Source organism: Diplodia corticola, assembly GCF_001883845.1.
Source record: "Diplodia corticola strain CBS 112549 chromosome Unknown scaffold55, whole genome shotgun sequence".
NCBI lineage: Eukaryota > Fungi > Ascomycota > Dothideomycetes > Botryosphaeriales > Botryosphaeriaceae > Diplodia > Diplodia corticola.
In genome coordinates this window covers 64147-81094 of record NW_017971534.1, presented here as the reverse complement: position 1 = coordinate 81094, position 16948 = coordinate 64147, and the positions used below count along the sequence as shown (strand labels likewise).

Here is a 16948-nt window from a genome sequence, read left to right as displayed (position 1 = left end):
GGGAGAGCGTAGAAAAGGCGCCAGGCACGTCGGAAGAGCTGGAGAGCTGCGGGAGGCCGTGCGTCAGTGACGTGTGAGACGTGTGCCGCCGCACGTTGATGAGAGGTTCCCAAAAGCTTGTTTTCCTCCAGCCAGTTGGGGCTCACTACTGTGACTATTCCTAGCGTGCCAGATGCTACTCTACGAATAATAACCATCACACATGGTAGGGACGGCATGGAGGGAAACTACTGCAACGTGCCGTGCAACCAACCTGGCTGGCTAGTACGGTTGCCGGGCGGGCCGGGTAATCGGCGAACGCGATACGAGGAGTTGCAATTGGCGTATGACGCAGGCTGCTCCGGCAGCGAGCATTCCGAGACCGTTTGGTGTTTTTTTTAGGGAAGAAACCCGGAAAATAATTTCCAATTCTCGTCGTTGTATGCATTGGTTCACACGGTCTGTGGTCCAAATGTGTGGGCCGAGCCTGTCAGGCACCTGCACACCCTCTGTGGCGTTGGTACCTTATCGATTGCTGCTCCGCACTCAACACCGACCAGAGTTTCTCACCGACATCATCCCACTCCTCGTTTCCGCCGCACGAGACGCACTCCGCAGCCAGCTAGCTGTATAGACCTTCATTAGGAACTTTATCCACGCTCTTTCAACCCAGCCGATCCTCCCGCTTCCACCGCAGCCATGGGTGTCGACGGCAAGGCCAACGTTCTCTTCGTCTGCCTGGGCAATATTTGTACGCCTTCCTGCGCCTTTCTCCTGCCCCATCCTCTGCTTTCGCACCGGCTCTAACCGTGGTGTCTCCCCCCAGGCCGCTCCACCATGTCCGAAGGCGTCTTCCGTCACCTCGCCAAATCGTCCACACCCCACCCGCTCGTCGGCGAGGTCGACAGCTGCGGCACGGGCGCCTACCACGTCGGCGACGGGCCGGACTCGCGCACCATGTCGACACTCCAAGACCACGGCATCACCGACTACGATCACTGCGCGCGCAAATTCTCGCACCCGGAGGATTTCCATCGCTTCGACTACATCCTGGCCATGGACCGCGAGAACCTGAGCGATCTGCTACGCCTGCGGAACAGCCACGAGAAGAAGTTGAAGGCCGATGGCCAGGAAGAGCAGATTGGCAGGCTCGGCAAGGTCATGCTGTTCGGCGATTTCGGAGGCAGGAAGGGCGAGGTCGTGGATGACCCGTACTACGGCGGTAGGAACGGGTTCGAGACGGCGTACAAACAGGCGATGAGATTCTCCGAGGGCCTGTTGAAGCATCTTGAGGCGGAGAGGGGTGCCTGAGCGCGACTGAGGTTCGAATAGAGGCTAGAGACCCTGCCAAGACCCATCGCCGATGGGGCGATGCGATGATACCCGGATAGACTTCAAGCACGACAATAGAGATGCGTATGGCATGGAATTGGCAGACTTCATTTGCCAGCATACATGCTTGAGCGTGCTATCGAGTTGCTGACGTGATACCAAGAAATCGTACGATTAAGAGCAGACATGAGCTTCAATTCCAGAAGCAGCAGATACAGCATATCCTCATGAGACATGTCTATGAGCTCAGTAGAAACCAGCAACGAAGAGCATAAGGATGACGAAGACCGTCATGGAAATGATCCACAACATGTCGGCTTTCCCAGAACCATGATAAGACTTCGAGAGTTTGTATAGTCCAACACTCCCTTTCTTCCCGAAAGCTCCCTCTTTAGCTGCTAATAAATATCTCTCCTGGGTGGTCTTCTTGGCGGAATTGAATAAAGGGAGGCCCCTAAAGTAAGCAGCAATCAGTGGTTCAATTCACCGAACGATTATGGCTTGACCCAGATTTTTCTACCGCTCAGCATCCTCAACCGGCCCAAGCCTACTAAATCCTTCGTCCCCGCGACAAGCATGCTGTTGAGATTGTTGGCGTTCATATGGATGGCGCCTCCAACTGAATCGACGGAAAGCTGACTGCGTTACCGGTTTAGTGCTCTGAGGATTGCTGCTAGTGGGACGAGCTTAATTAGCGGTTCCATACCTTCAAGTGCGAACGCTGCACCTGCAATCTGGCCATAGTAGATCAAGCAAACTTTGTAGAGTTTCTGGTGCCCGCTGTAGGCAGAGTCATGCTGGATAAGGTTTCGGATTTATATGGCGGAGAAGCCCGTCGCACCTCGCTGGCTCGTGACTGCACATAGTCATTCAGTACCACACAGCTCGTATTAATCATGTTTGGCCAACACAAGAATGTTCAACGGTAGATGACGAATAACGCTTGCGAGGACGACGCGTAACGGAACACTCCGTTGGGCAAGGAGCGTAGCAATTCTGTGGGAAAGATGCGCTCTTCAGCAACACGCCGCAAATCAATCGGTGGCTACAGTGTCTCGATGCACGACATCATCCCAAGGGGGAGCTGTTTGCTGAATGGTACTTTGGCCAATGGAAAATATCGCGATCCGGTGACTGTGGCCACCGGTGACTCGGACAAGCCGAACACAGTTGACGTAGGTACACAGGAAAATCGTAAGCACCTCGGATCGTTGCATTGAGACGGCCGGGATCTCAGAGCGAAAGCATTATGCCTCAGTCCTCGGTAAAAGCGCTGAGGCAAAAAAGGTGTCGGAAGCGAAGATAGTCGGGAGCTTAGGTACAGTCGAGGGCTCAACCGGCATGGCGGCGGGGTCAAGGCCGTGCAGCCACTGTGAAGAGCAGCATCACGTCAGAAGCTGATTGCACGTCGGGTGGCTGAGGGCGGAAGGTCGCATGCCGACGGTCTTTCTTTAGAAGCAACTGGGTTTGCGGCAAAACCGTGGAACAATGTGCATCACTTCCAGAAACTTGACTGTTTGGTCATGGTGGCTGTCTGCTGCGCACGCGGATACACCGCATCTCGATGCCAAGCTTCTGAGAGCGCCACAGCCGCCACAGTGGGGAGAATGGCTGTGTACAGTCCGCCGCTTTGCCTGACAGACCCTGCGCATCTCGTGACGAACGAACGGCGCACGCTAAGGTACGTGGGAGAGACCGGGCCTCGTCAGCAGCAGGGCAGTGTTGCGGTTGGCAGCAGTGCCACGCTGAGCTTGAGGAAGAAGCGGGCGTTGATTGGCGTCGCCAAGCTGAGCAACACGGCGCTACTCGGGCGCCCCAGGGCGGGACGGGGATGCCAGCGCGCTGTATAGACGGTTGAGTGCGTGTTCGTGAGGGGAAGGCCGATCGAGCATGGAGCCGCATGGGAGGTTCCTTGGGCGACGCGTAAATTTGCCTGTCGGCCGTGTCGGAGGCGACGGGCGTTGCTGAGATGACCTCATTAATCCAGGATGGTAGGTATCGCAAGCTCGTTGCTGGGGGAAAGAGCTGGGGACGCACTGGCCTGTATGTACAGCCCGCGACGAAGCCTGCAGCAGCGGCTGCCCCATCCTTCGCATTGGCCGAGCCACTGGACTCAGCCCGACACCGCAAAAACATAACAACAGTCAGCTTCACCCGCGCTTGCTGCCCTCACTTGCCTTCCCGCTGCTCCCCCCTCATCTCGTCCGGTCGCGCGTCCTTGACAGTCGTTACCCGCGGCGCTACTCCGCGCCCCACGACGCGACTAACGTGAAACAATCGACGAGATTTTGATAAACCTTACGTCCACTCGCAACACCGAGAGGCCCATTTCAGACAGGCACCTGCCTCCTGCCCTCATTTCCGCCCACGCAGCCAGAGCCAGCAACAGATCAGGCCCGACCTACCGCGGCCGCCTGTCGTTATGTCCTACAATCGTCTCGGTAAGTCCCTGCCGATTGCAAGCTGCCCTACCCGCCCTACACGGCGCACGACGCTCCGAGCGGTTCCTCCAGACGTAGCGCCCTCTCCAACATTCCTGCGCTCTTGGCCTCCAACGCCTGGTGCTGCGCGACTTGTGACGACGAGGAGCGACTCCTGGGCCAGCGCTTGCTCCACCGCCAAAGCGCCTATCTCTAGCTAGACTGACCGCCAACCTGCGCAGGCTCAGCGGGCAACGTCCACGACGACGACGACTACTACAACAACAACAGCAGCATGGATCCCCGGAGACCCCAGCGGACGCCGTCGCCTGGCAATCCATTCCACGGCTACCAGCTCGAGGACCGCCCCTATGGCAGCTCTGGCGCGCCCTTGGAAATACCCATGGGGCCTGGCCCTGGTCCTGGAACGCCAGGTGACCGGTTGGAGGCGCAGCCTACGGTTGGTGGACAATTCGCGCACAAGAACGCGTACATGTTCCAGCTAATGCTTTGTTTGCGCAGTATTCGGTCGAGAACATCACCAACACTTACGGCCACAACGAACAGTTCGAGGCCAGCCACCAGTACTCGCCAGGAGGCTACCACGAGCCTTATGCCATCGACCCGAACGCGCACCACGACGCCTACTACAACGAGCCATACCATCCGTCGCACTCGTCGCCGGGGGAGGAACACCAGCAGTATTGGCAGGATGAGGCGGACAACCGCCCCATGCTCCAGCCGGACAATGCTTACGGGCCCGATCCCATGAACCCCATGAGCCCCAGCAATGATCCGGGAGAGTACTTCGATGCGCCCAAGCCCACGCCGAGTCCTGCGCCGATTAGGCGGTGGAAGACGGTTAAGGAGGTGCAGCTGTTCAACGGCAACCTCGTCCTCGACTGCCCCATTCCCCCCCGACTCCTTAATCAGGTTCCTCACGCTCAGCCGCCTGAGCGTGACGAGTTCACGCACATGAGATACTCGGCTGCCACTTGCGATCCGGCCGATTTCTACAGCGATCGTTTTACCCTGCGCCAGCGATTGTTCGCGAAGCCCCGCCACACGGAGCTTTTCATTGCAGTCACCATGTACAACGAGGAAGACGAGCTTTTCGCGCGGACCATGACTGGTGTAATCAAGAACATTGAATACATGTGCTCGCGGACGAATAGCAAGACCTGGGGCAAGGATGCGTGGAAGAAGATCGTAGTGTGTGTCGTCAGCGATGGTCGTGGAAAGATCAATCCGAGAACAAGAGCTGTTTTGGCCGGTATGGGTGTATACCAGGACGGCATTGCCAAGCAGCAGGTCAACGGCAAGGAGGTGACTGCACACGTGTACGAGGTCAGTAATGTCGAGAACAAAGTGTTTGGGTGAAGAATGCTAACAAATTTGCAGTACACTTCTCAAATGAGCATGGAAATCAAGAAGGGCGTCGTGAATGTCAAGAAGGGAACTGTGCCCATTCAGATGCTCTTCTGTTTGAAGGAAAAGAACCAGAAGAAGATCAACTCGCACAGATGGTTCTTCCAGGCTTTCGGCGCCGTCCTCGACCCCAACATTTGCGTCCTCATTGACGCTGGAACGAAGCCCGGAAAGGACTCGATTTATCAGCTCTGGAAGGCCTTTGATCTCGAGCCGATGTGCGCTGGCGCTTGCGGTGAGATCAAAGCCATGTTGGTCCATGGCAAGAAGCTGCTCAACCCGCTGGTCGCGACTCAGAACTTCGAGTACAAGATGAGTAACATCCTGGACAAGCCCCTAGAATCGGCCTTCGGTTTCATTTCGGTTCTTCCCGGTGCCTTCTCTGCATACCGTTATGTTGCGTTGCAGAACGACAAGACTGGTCAGGGTCCTCTGGAGAAGTACTTCGCTGGTGAGAAGATGCACGGTGCCAACGCCGGTATCTTCACCGCCAACATGTACCTTGCCGAAGATCGCATCTTGTGCTTCGAGCTCGTGGCAAAACGCAACTGCCATTGGATCCTGCAATATGTCAAGTCGGCCACGGGCGAGACGGATGTTCCGGTTGAGATGGCCGACTTCATTCTCCAACGTCGTCGCTGGCTCAACGGTAGTTTCTTCGCTGCCGTCTACGCCCTTGCACACTCGCATCAAATCTTCCGGAGCGACCACTCATTCATCCGCAAACTGATGTTCCTGATTGAGTTCGCGTACCAGTCCATCAACATGATCTTCGCCTGGTTCGCTCTGGGTAACTTCTTCTTGGTCTTCCGCATCCTCACGTCCTCCCTTGGCAACGACGAGTTCCTGGGCACGGTTGGCAGCATTCTGGCATCGGTCTTCGAGTGGGCATACATCGCCACAGTTGTTACCTGTTTCGTGCTGGCTCTTGGTAACCGACCCCAAGGTTCGAACAAGTTCTACATGACGATGGTGTATTTCTGGGTGCTCATCATGGCATATTTGATGTTTGCGTCCATCTACATCACCGTCATCTCGGTCAAGCAGGAGCTGAAGGACGGCTTCTCGGTCTCGGACTTGTTCCAGAACACACTCTTCTTCACGCTCATCGTTTCCATGGCATCGACGTACCTGTTGTACTTCGTTGCCAGCTTCTTGTTCCTGGATCCGTGGCACATGTTCACGTCGTTCATTCAGTACCTTTTGCTGACGCCGACGTACATCAACATCCTGAACGTGTACGCGTTCTGTAACACGCACGATATCACGTGGGGTACGAAGGGTGACGTGAAGCCCGAGAAGCTGCCGTCGGTCACGACGAAGCCCGGTGGCAAGGTCGACGTGTCTGCGCCCACGGATGATGCGGATCTGAACACGCAGTACGAGTCGGAGCTGCGTGTGTTTTCTACGAAGTATGTGGAACCAAAGAAGGATCCTTCGGCGGAAGACAAGCAAGAAGATTACTACAAGGGCTTCCGTTCTTCGGTTGTGCTGTTCTGGATGTTCTGCAACTTGGCGCTGTGCGCTGTGGTGCTTGTTGCTGCCGGTGTTGATGTCTCGGTCGGAGACGACGATGTGTCGGCAGCGAAGTCGCAGCGTGCTAAGATCTACATGAGTGTGGTCCTCTGGAGTGTGGCTGGTCTCAGTGCGTTCAGGTTCACTGGCGCTATATGGTTCCTGGTTGTTCGGATGGTAAGTGTCCAACGACGGCGCGTATATTGTGGTCACCTGGCTAACCAACAACCAGTTCCGCGGTGTCTGATGGGACCAAAGAACAAGCCGGCATCAAGGTATTCCGCTTTTGCACTCTTCTGCCTTGGCTTTTCATACTTCTTGTATTTCCGTGTCACGATTTTTCAAAGACCAAGACGCATTTTTGGATGTTGGATTCTTCCTCATGACCATGGTGTCGGCAGGGCTGGATTAGCGGTCGTCTTTTTTTGGTTTCCAGCACTTATGATCGATGGAGTTTCTCATACCCCTAACGTAGCATATGTCAGATCAATGGATACGGACGTCGTTGAACATGGCGCCGGGGGATTTTTTTCACTGCAGAACGAAGTCTTTCAGCGAAGTTGTTTTGGAAGTGCGACTCGTTTTTACTTGTCTACTAACCGCGGCCATTTCACGATATGAGAGGAAATCTGATCTGAACCATGGAGATCATGGATCTGGAGCCACGTGTTCCATCCCCCGCATGGTCTCCGCGGCTCGGCAGTTGCTCCGGTGGTGGCCGTATGGACAACGCTAAGCTGTTTCCGCCCCCATCTGCCGAATACTGCTAACGAAGACCTCTAATCGGCAGACGGGGAGACGAAACGGGTCACGGAAACCATTGCGCCGTACGCATGGGGCCGGGGACCTTGGTGATGCGCAATATCCCTTGCAAATGCATACATACAGCTGGGTACGTGTCTGTTTCCGGTGTTTGTTTCCGAAGCAATGACAACCACCCCGCTTCTTCGTCGGTGGGAGTCCATGTTATATATGGAGCTGTCACACCCGGCCCTTCCTCGCCGTCCCGCAAACTGCTGGCTCTTTCGCATTTTGCATCTCGATTGACTTTTGTCCGGCGGGACCTGGTCACTGCTTTTTTCCCTACCTACCTACCTACCTACCTACTGCGTCACCACACACGACTTCTGTAGTGCGCTGATCCGCCCTCCTCCCCCCGGGTAAGTACCAAACATCAAAGAGAGAGAGAGCAAAAGAAACCCCCCCAAACCAAACCAAGCCAAACCAAAACACCCACCCAAAGAAAAACCAAAAAAAAAAGAAGAAAAAACCCAATGGCCGACCTCGCCCACAAAACCATCGCCATCACCGGCGGCGCCTCGGGCATGGGCCACGCCATCGCCCTGCGCCTCGCCCAACTCGGCGCCAACGTCTCCATCGCCGACGTCGCCCCCGCGCCCCAGCTGGCCGCCGCCCTCGCCGCCATCGAGGCCGCCGCCGGCCACGCGCACGCGCACGACTCCCACTCGCGTTCGCGCTTCCTCGCCCGCACCGTCGACGTGCGCGACTCGGCCGCCGTCGACGCGTGGATGGCCGACACGGTCGCGTCGCTCGGCCGCATCCACGGCGCGGCGAACTTTGCGGGGGTGCCGGGGCGGGAGATGAACGTGAGGGGCGTGGCGGAGGTGGGCGATGAGGATTGGGAGCTTGTGGTCGGGGTGAACTTGACGGGGGTGATGAAGTGCATGAGGGCGGAGGTGGGGGCGTTTGCTCATGCGGTCGTGGAGGAGGGGGAGGGGAAGGGGAAGGGGAAGGGGAAGGGGGTGCCGGCGCAGGCGGGCGCGATTGTCAATTGCAGCAGCATTCATGGGGTGGTGGGCGGGGCGTTGCGCGGGGCGTATGCGGCGAGCAAGCATGGGGTTATTGGGTTGAGCCGGAGTGCGGCGAGGGAGTTGGGGAGGAGGAAGGAGGGCGCGATAAGGGTTAATGTGGTTTGTCCGTGAGTACCTACTGCGTCTGTTGTGTGGTGTGATCGGGCTGACTTTTTATGCTTCCTTTTTGCAGGGGCCACATCGTCACGCCGATGCTGGAGTCGACTGGTGATCTGGCGCTCATAGAGCAGGCGGAGGAGGTGCAGTATGATACGACGCTTCAAAGGGTGGGGAGGGTGGAAGAAGTGGTGCCGCTCGTCATACATCTCCTCAGCAAAGAGTCGAGCTTCACCACCGGCGCTGTGCACATGGTAGACGGTGGTCGGTTTTGTTAGTCATCGCTTTCTGAGATGTTCAGGGCTCTGGGGAAAAACGGGAAAACCCCGCTCGCTTTTGAGTATGAGGAGAAGTGGTATAGTATGGAGGACACATCAGCGCGTTGTTAAGTGCAGCATGGAAAGACGGCCGGCGTAGGGAATTCAATCATCCATCAGTAGGGAAGATATCCCAGGCTCCTTGAGTGCGTGTGCCAGCTTGTCGTATTGGTAGACTTCTACTGATTTCTAATGCATCAGCAATAAACTTCACCACCTTGTTCATCTTTAGGATCTGTTGACCTAAATTTACGTAGGTATCAAAAAAGGTGTTGGCATAAGTGTTGGCTCGATTGCACTCGTGAATACGCGAAGACGAATCTCGATTACGGACGGCCGGGAAAGCGTGTAGAAGTAGTGATAGTGTAGCTTGCGAACGCAGCCCCTACCAAGTCTACTCCAGTATGTCTGAGCAACGGAATGAGAAAGTATCAAAAGTTCATTGAAGACCTTACAGTATCGCAACTTTTCGCACGACCTCCACGGAGATACTATAATATACCTGCACAAGCCGTTCAAGCAAACCTCCTGATGTAAATCCAAATCCCATGGAATTTTACAAGGTCAAGAAATATGCTCCCGACTACCAACATATATGCGGTGGCACATTCCTGATGATTCGACGATGAGAAAGATCAGGTTCTTTCTTGAATTGCTGCGTACTCCGGCATTGTGTCCGGCAAGGCAATCGGCGCTGGCGGAGCCATAACTCGTCTCCGAACAAGACACCAAGCTTGGAAGCTTCCTGAGGCATTGAACATCCGGGCCGCAATCCCACAAGAACGCTCTTTCAGTGGACCAACGCTTCATGTTTATCACTCTCCACGGTCAGATGTCATGTCTGGTCTGTGGTGAGTAGTCCTGTTCTTTGGCGACACCACCACTCAAACCACTCCCCACCTTTTTTTTTATCCAACAAGTATCACCGGGCCACCTCCAAATGCCAGGGCAGCAGTCTAGACCTCGAAACCCATCTGCAACAACACTGTTCGCCTGGCGGTATCGCCACCGAAAAAAAAAAAAAAAACAAGGGAGTGTGGACCCATATCATGAGCTGCGCTGGCTGCGCCGCACACTCCTCGTTGGGCATGCATGCATGCATGTACACATTATTATTCTCGAAGGAGAAAACTCCCGAACCCATGTACCTACGTTTTCCGCGGAACCGCCAGCGCTCGGATGGGCCCAGCTCGCTGGCGTCACACTCTGACCAATTATCCGTTTCCGAGCCTTGTCCGCACATCATCATGCCACGCGAGCCTGACTTTTCGATCGCCGGCAGGTGCTGACAGCGCGCGCGCGTGTTCGCTTGGCATGAAGGAAGGGTCTCCGGAGCCGATCGAGCTGCCCGGCACCACCGAGTATTTTTGAGACTTGTTGGGAAGTGGGTGCTCTCGGCCAGTTGCGGGCCCGGATGGGACGGGGGAAAATGTACTGCGTCGAAAGGAGTGGTGGGATGGTAGACGGCTTCGGCCTTTTCTTTTTTTTTCAACTCGTTGCGCTGTTTTGCATGATCTGGCCTGTCTCGTGTCAATTTTAGCATGGAAGCTGGAATGATAGATGTAAGCGTGCGATACAAGGGGACCAGCCAAGCGTGTGCAAAGGCGCGAGGTGGAACTCAGTGGAACGTAGGTCCGTAAGCGGTGGTGACATGATCGGTGAACTATTACTCAAGAGGAGGAAGGAAACCACTGGAAAAAGAAAAAATGGGATATGGGGTATCTGCAGCGTCTACAGATAATTCATCACCGTCATTCGGTTGAAGATACCCCTCGCGCACCGCTCTCGGGGTTTACTGGGCCGCATGGGACTTTCATCTCTTCTCTCGTATCCTTCGACGCTGATTCCTAAGAGATAGTAGTAGAGAACTGAAAGTCACATGTCGGAAAGAAACTGTCCAGAAACGCTTTCACTCCACGTTCGGTTTATCGGATGTGAGTTGAATATGATCTCGGTTCGCCGATGACTGCTACGAATTAAGGAACCCGTGCAGCAGTAGACGCGTTGATATGGATGTTCACATATGACAAGATCGTGCATGAATATGTCCAGACAGAACTTCCGAATCTGCTGGGCGTCATGTCTACGAGCTTGTACGTTCTCGCCACTCTGCGCGTAATATATGTGTGTCTGACACAGCTGTATCCGTTTCGCACAGTATTTTTCGTTTTGTCGGGAGAATGTGTGGGTACTGAGGGCGACTGCATTCGAGGACGGGCTCAGTGAGAACGGTGTGTTTGAATCTGATGGATTGACTCCTCTAAGGGGCGAACACTTCGTAGGAGACTAAATACAACAAGGGGAAGCTAGACCTAATTAGGTGTTCTATTCTAGGTATCTACTATAGTGCGGCGTCTCGATCTTTAATACTCCCCCTCGAGAAGTACGTACTATAGAGAGTCTACCCCTCTTACTCGCTTAGAAGGTTATTTACTTATCGACGATTCTTATTCCTAGTACTACGCGTAGGTTCTAGAAGGCTACTCTCCTAAGAGGCTTAGTTATAATATTAGTAATATTATTATCTATCTTAATTTAATCTATCTTTACGAGTTCTTTCTTTACCTTCTCGCGTATAAAGTAATAGCGAATATCGATATACTTAGTTTATAAATAAAACTTTAGATTCTTTATAAGCGCGAGGATACCCCGATTATTATCTATTATTATAACCTCTTTATTCTTATTTAAACTAGATAAAACTAATAACGTATATCTAAAACTTTTAACTAAACGTCTAAGCTAGATAGCTTTCTTAGCGGCCTTCGTCTCTACTATATACTCTATCTTATAAGAGAATAGAGCGACGGTAGCCTATCTTTTTAAACTTTAAGAAATAGTAGTTCTAAATAAAGTAAAAATATACCCGTTCGTTAATCTTTTATCGTTATCGCGCCTCTAGTTAGCGTTTATAAAGCCTAGTAGTCCGCTTACTCCTATATTCTTTCTTATAGTATTAAAGACTAGACCCTAATCTTACGTACTAAGTAGATAGCGGAAGACCTTCTTAACTACCCTCTTATATTTATCGATAGGGTTTATAGAGAATCTACTTAGCTACGAGATTACGTAGGCGATATCTAGTCTTATATATAGTATTAGATATATAAGAAAGCTAATAGCCGACTAGTATTATTTACGTAGTTCTTCGTCTATCGTATAGTTTTCTAGTCTAGATACTAGAGTATTATCTTCTATTAGCGTATTAGTTAGTATAGTATCTTATATTTTAAAGTCCTTAAGGAGCTTCTTAATATAGGCTTTCTACGAGAGATAGAACTTCGATCTCTACTTAGTTTTATACTAGCTAAGCTTAATATCTAAATAGTAGCTTATAAAATCTATATCCTCTATTTTAAAGCGTTACGCTAGAGTAGCTTTAATCTTATCTAATACCGCTCGGTCTAGTTTTATTACTAGTAGATTATCTACGTAGACTATAATAATAACGTCGTTTTTTACGAAAATACTATAGTCTTCTACTAATAGCGTAAATTTTAGTCTTTCTAGCTCCTTACTTAGGGTTTTAAACTAGATTTTAGGGGCTTACTTTAGGCTATAAAGAGTCTTTCTTAGCTTATATATCTTATCTAGATATTTATCTCTAAAGTTTAGAGAAAGTTCGACGTAGACTTCTATATTAATAAGTTCGTATAGAAATACGGTCTTAATATCTATTTAATCTACGTACTATTCTAGTTAGTATACTAAGGCGAAGAGTATCTTATAGCTTATAGACTTAATAACTAAGGCGAAGATCTCTTAGAAGTCTACTTCGTATTTCTATTTAAAACCTCGTACTATCTATCGACTTTTAAAGCGGTTAGGCTTATCTTAGACGTCTATCTTAATTTTAAATACGAACTTTCTACTTAGAACTCGCTAGCCTTTTAGTAGCTCTACGATATTCTAGATATAATTTTAAATAAGAAAGTCGATTTTATTATTAATTAAGATAATCTAATTTTTATCTTATAATTCCCTAATTATCGCTTTATAAGTCTTTAATTTTAGTAGATTTAGGTTCTAGATAGCCTCTACTACTAATACCGTCTATTATTTATCTTAGTACTTCTTAAGTAAATATATTAGTACTATAATCTAAATAGCGATAGTAGTAGAATTCTTTTCTATAGCTTCTTACTACGTAAATCTAATAACGGTCTCTTATCGTTCTTCTTCTATAGCTTCTTACTACGTTTTCTTTATAGTCGTCTATAGGTTGTTTATTTACCTCTAGATTTTTTCTAGATTCGAGGTCGGGTTAGTAACTCTATACTACTCGTTAAAGTTATCTTTTCTAGTAATTAATAATACGATTTTAAAAGTACCTACTTTAGCCGCTTACGTTTAGAATCGTTTTCCCGAGTTCTTTTCCTTAACTAAAGTAGAGCGCTTTATAGTTTAAAGAGCTTCGCTAATTACTAGTAGCTCTAATATTAGAGGGATATTTATACTAACCGGATAAAAGTAATTTTTAAAGAAACGTAGGTTTCGAGCGAGTTCGACGCTCTTTATTTCTATATTCTATATTCGATACTAATACTTCCCCTTATCGAAGTCTAGAAGATAGTATTTATTAGTTTTATTTACTAGCTTTATAAGTCTCGCGTTCCGTAGAATCGGTTTCTAGTATTTATATCCTATTAATCGTAGGCGTTATAGGGGTAGTATAGTTTTAAATAGTTATTTATACGGAAAGACGTTACCGTTAGCGGAGATAGAGGCGTAGTTTAAGAGAACCGTAGTAGTCTTAAATATCTCTCTAAAGTAGCTATTTAGAAGATTAGTATCGGCTAGCGTAGCTCGTATAGAGTTTATTAGCGTAAGTATACTACGCTCGAAGATACCGTTCTACTCGAAGTTATATAGTACGGTCTACTTAAATTCGATATTAAGTACTTCTATCTCTTTACGTAGCCGTTTATTATCGAATTCTCCCCCGTTATCCGTACGTATAACCTTAATCTTAGTCTCGAAACGCCCTTCTACCTAGATACGCTATATACGTAGAATAGTAAGAACGTCGGATTTAAATTATATAAGATATATCTATCGATAGCGGGTAAAGTCGTTCGTAATAAGAAGAAAGTAACGTAATAAAACTCTTATTTCTTCGTAGTAGGCCGTAATAAGGCCTTCTACGTCTAAGTAGATACGAGTTAGAGATACTACGGCCCTTTCGCCCGATATCTAATAGTTTTATCGCCGGAGGGTAGCCTATAGATAGGCGTTATAGTATAGAGCCTTAGAGCTAAAAAAAGTAATATCTAGGCTACGCCGTAGGGCCCGTTAGAGGCGGCTTTCTTTTAGATATCCTAGTCTAAGATACTAAGTTATAAGGCTAGCCGCGTTTACTACTAAGGCGGCGTAGGCGTATTTATTATAACTAGATATCTATTCTTAAAGGCGTAGGCGGTAGAGATCGCTATTTATATAGTTATCTTTTACTACTAAGACTCTAATCGATTATCGAATAATTTCTACGATATTCTTATTAAAAGATATACGTAGATCGGTTCGAGATCTATTAGCGCGTTAGTATAAACGCTTAACGAATATAATATTAAATAGTAGGCCGAAAGTAACGAGAATTCTCTCGATTCTAAAATTCTTTACTAGGCTTTCGACTTTAATAGGTAAGACTACTATTTTCTTTTCTACTACTAGTATTACTTCGCCGATACTAAGTATTTATATAGAGAAGAGACTTTCTACTATATTTCGTACTACCCCGCGCTATTCCGTAATATACGCTAAGACGCCGAAGTCGATAATCTAATTCTAAAACGAAGCCTTTACGTAGACTACGTTTATAAGTATAATCTTATTATAGTAGACTACTTCGTTAAAGAAGACTCTACTTTATCTTTAGTTTAACTCGTTAGGCCCGTACTCGTCGTAGACCGTAATTACGCCGGTCTTCCGGGCCTAACTAAAGTTCTATCCCTCTATCTTTTTACGGCTATTAAAGGCCGCTAGTAAGAGGCTACGCGCGCGTTTTAGTTTAAGGGCGCGTCTTTCTCGAATACGCTAGACTACGGCGTACTTAAAGCTCTTATTCGTAAATCGTTCGAAGTAACTATAGAGTCTATTAATATTAAGATAGTCGATCTTATAATAGCTATTATATCGTAGTTACTTTTTTTCTACGAAAGTAAGCCGTAGTTTAGCCTTTACTCTAGCCGCTATCGAGATAGGAATTACTACTATAATTAGTATAATATCTTTCTCGCTTCGGGCTATAAGACGTTATTCTTCTTTTAATACTATTAGTACGAGTTCTTTAAACGGTAGAATATTACGAAAGTTAGTAACTCTTAAATCGCTATTAAGCCTACTTACGATATTATCGAAGAAACTCGAGAGGCGTTAGAGAAACTAAGTATTAATCTTCTACGGGGGTTTAATATAATTTAAATCTAGAGATTAGAAACGCTTCTAGAGATTCGTAAGAGTTTATTTAAAATTCTTAGCTATATCGCTATTTACTATAGAGGCTATCTACTACTTCTATTAGAGTTAGAAGTAGTAGGCGTTACTACGCGCTTAGTTATTACGCTTAAGAGCCTCTATAGCTTTATAAGTAGTTAGATTCTCGTTAATTACTATTTCTATTTATTCTTTATAGGCCTCGCGAAGATACGCGGTAGCTAGAACGTTATTTATATCGTACTAGTAGTTTTTCTTATTCTTAAATATCTCTAGTTTTCTATCGTAGAAGTAAATATACTACTTTATAATAGTAGCGCGATTAAAACTACGCTTTTTATAAGAATCTATAGCCGCGTCTCGTATACGCTTCGTATACGAGATCTATAGAAGTTATATACTAGTTACGTAACTCTCGCTTAGTTATATATAAAAGCCCTTCGGCCTACGGGCGAAGGCCGAATTTCTTAAGAATTTATCTATTAATTATAAGCTCTCTTCTTATATCTATCTTAAGCTCTCTATTCGTACTTTATATCTTATATTCGAATTCTTCTCTTTAAATAGCCGGTTTAGAATATCTTTTAAGCGGATTTTTCTTTTTATACGCGACGCGTATACGTCGCGTATTAAAAACGCTATAGTCGTATAAGACCTCTTAACTAGATTAGACTATTTAATCTCTAGCGAATTAGACGATAACGCTAACGAGATACTTCTAATATCTACTACTATAAAAGAACCCCTCTTTATAATAATTACGCCCGAAGACGTTATTACGAATCTAAAGACTAAAATCTATAGACTCTCTATAGTAATTCTAACCTCCTCGGCTTAAATTATCGAATTAAACGCTTTAATTAAGGGTTTATAGAAACGTATTAAAATACTCTCTTAGCTAAGCGTACTCGAAACGTATACTTCTTATATATATCTTAACTCTAAAGCGCGGAAGGCGATCTAGCGAGAAAAGAACGTTTTCGAACTATAAACCGCGACCTAGTACTATTTCGATAAGTAAATTAACGAGTTAAATAATAAGTTTAATATACTTAATCTATAAGACTAGAATATTAAGAAGTAGACCCGCTAGGCCCTCTAGAGCCTTATAAAGTATAAAGTAATCGCCTAATACGTCTACTAACGCCTAGATAAATTCGTAATTTAAAAAAAGCTTCTCTTCGAGAAGTTTAAAGTAATTATTTAAGATTAAGTAAGAAACTCTATCTTATAACGATATAAAAATACGGTTATATTTTACTACTCTCTAATAAAGCCTAGTACGTCGTATTAGAAGTACCGCGCCCGTATAAAAAGTCTATATAAATAGCTTCTATACGCGGTAGCTAATAAGAATCTTTTTATTAACCTCTTCTTTACGAACCTCCTAGAGGTTTATCGTAAAAAACTTCTTAAATATCCTACGATAAAGACTATCTAAGAGGTTAAGAAACTCTACGACTTAATTATTAGTCTTAAGTAGACGCTCGGCTTAGTTAAAATAGCGTAGACGAAGAAATAATAGCGCTAGAGCGTAGGCTATAAACGCCTATATTCGGCCTACTCTACTAATAGTAGGCGAGATCGATTAAGAAAC

At 47.8% G+C, this 16948-nt stretch overlaps 3 protein-coding genes across 3 annotated transcripts; all 3 read left to right on the top strand.

Moving 5' to 3' along the window:
• Window positions 1–678: 678 nt before the first annotated feature.
• On the top strand, window positions 679–1290 carry BKCO1_550003 (low molecular weight phosphotyrosine protein phosphatase; the record flags this gene model as incomplete). Its single annotated transcript, XM_020277320.1, has 2 exons — window positions 679–730; window positions 806–1290. 2 exons carry the CDS (start codon window positions 679–681, stop codon window positions 1288–1290), a joined length of 537 nt encoding a protein of 178 aa, XP_020127099.1.
• Window positions 1291–3733: 2443 nt separating this feature from the next.
• On the top strand, window positions 3734–6921 carry BKCO1_550002 (glycosyltransferase family 2 protein; the record flags this gene model as incomplete). The annotated part of the gene is made up of 5 exons (XM_020277309.1): window positions 3734–3752; window positions 3974–4191; window positions 4254–5078; window positions 5133–6851; window positions 6907–6921. 5 exons carry the CDS (start codon window positions 3734–3736, stop codon window positions 6919–6921), a joined length of 2796 nt encoding a protein of 931 aa, XP_020127098.1.
• Window positions 6922–7948: 1027 nt separating this feature from the next.
• BKCO1_550001 (short chain dehydrogenase reductase family) lies at window positions 7949–8880 on the top strand (the record flags this gene model as incomplete). Its single annotated transcript, XM_020277298.1, has 2 exons — window positions 7949–8613; window positions 8679–8880. 2 exons carry the CDS (start codon window positions 7949–7951, stop codon window positions 8878–8880), a joined length of 867 nt encoding a protein of 288 aa, XP_020127097.1.
• Between the last annotated feature and the right edge of the window lie 8068 nt (window positions 8881–16948).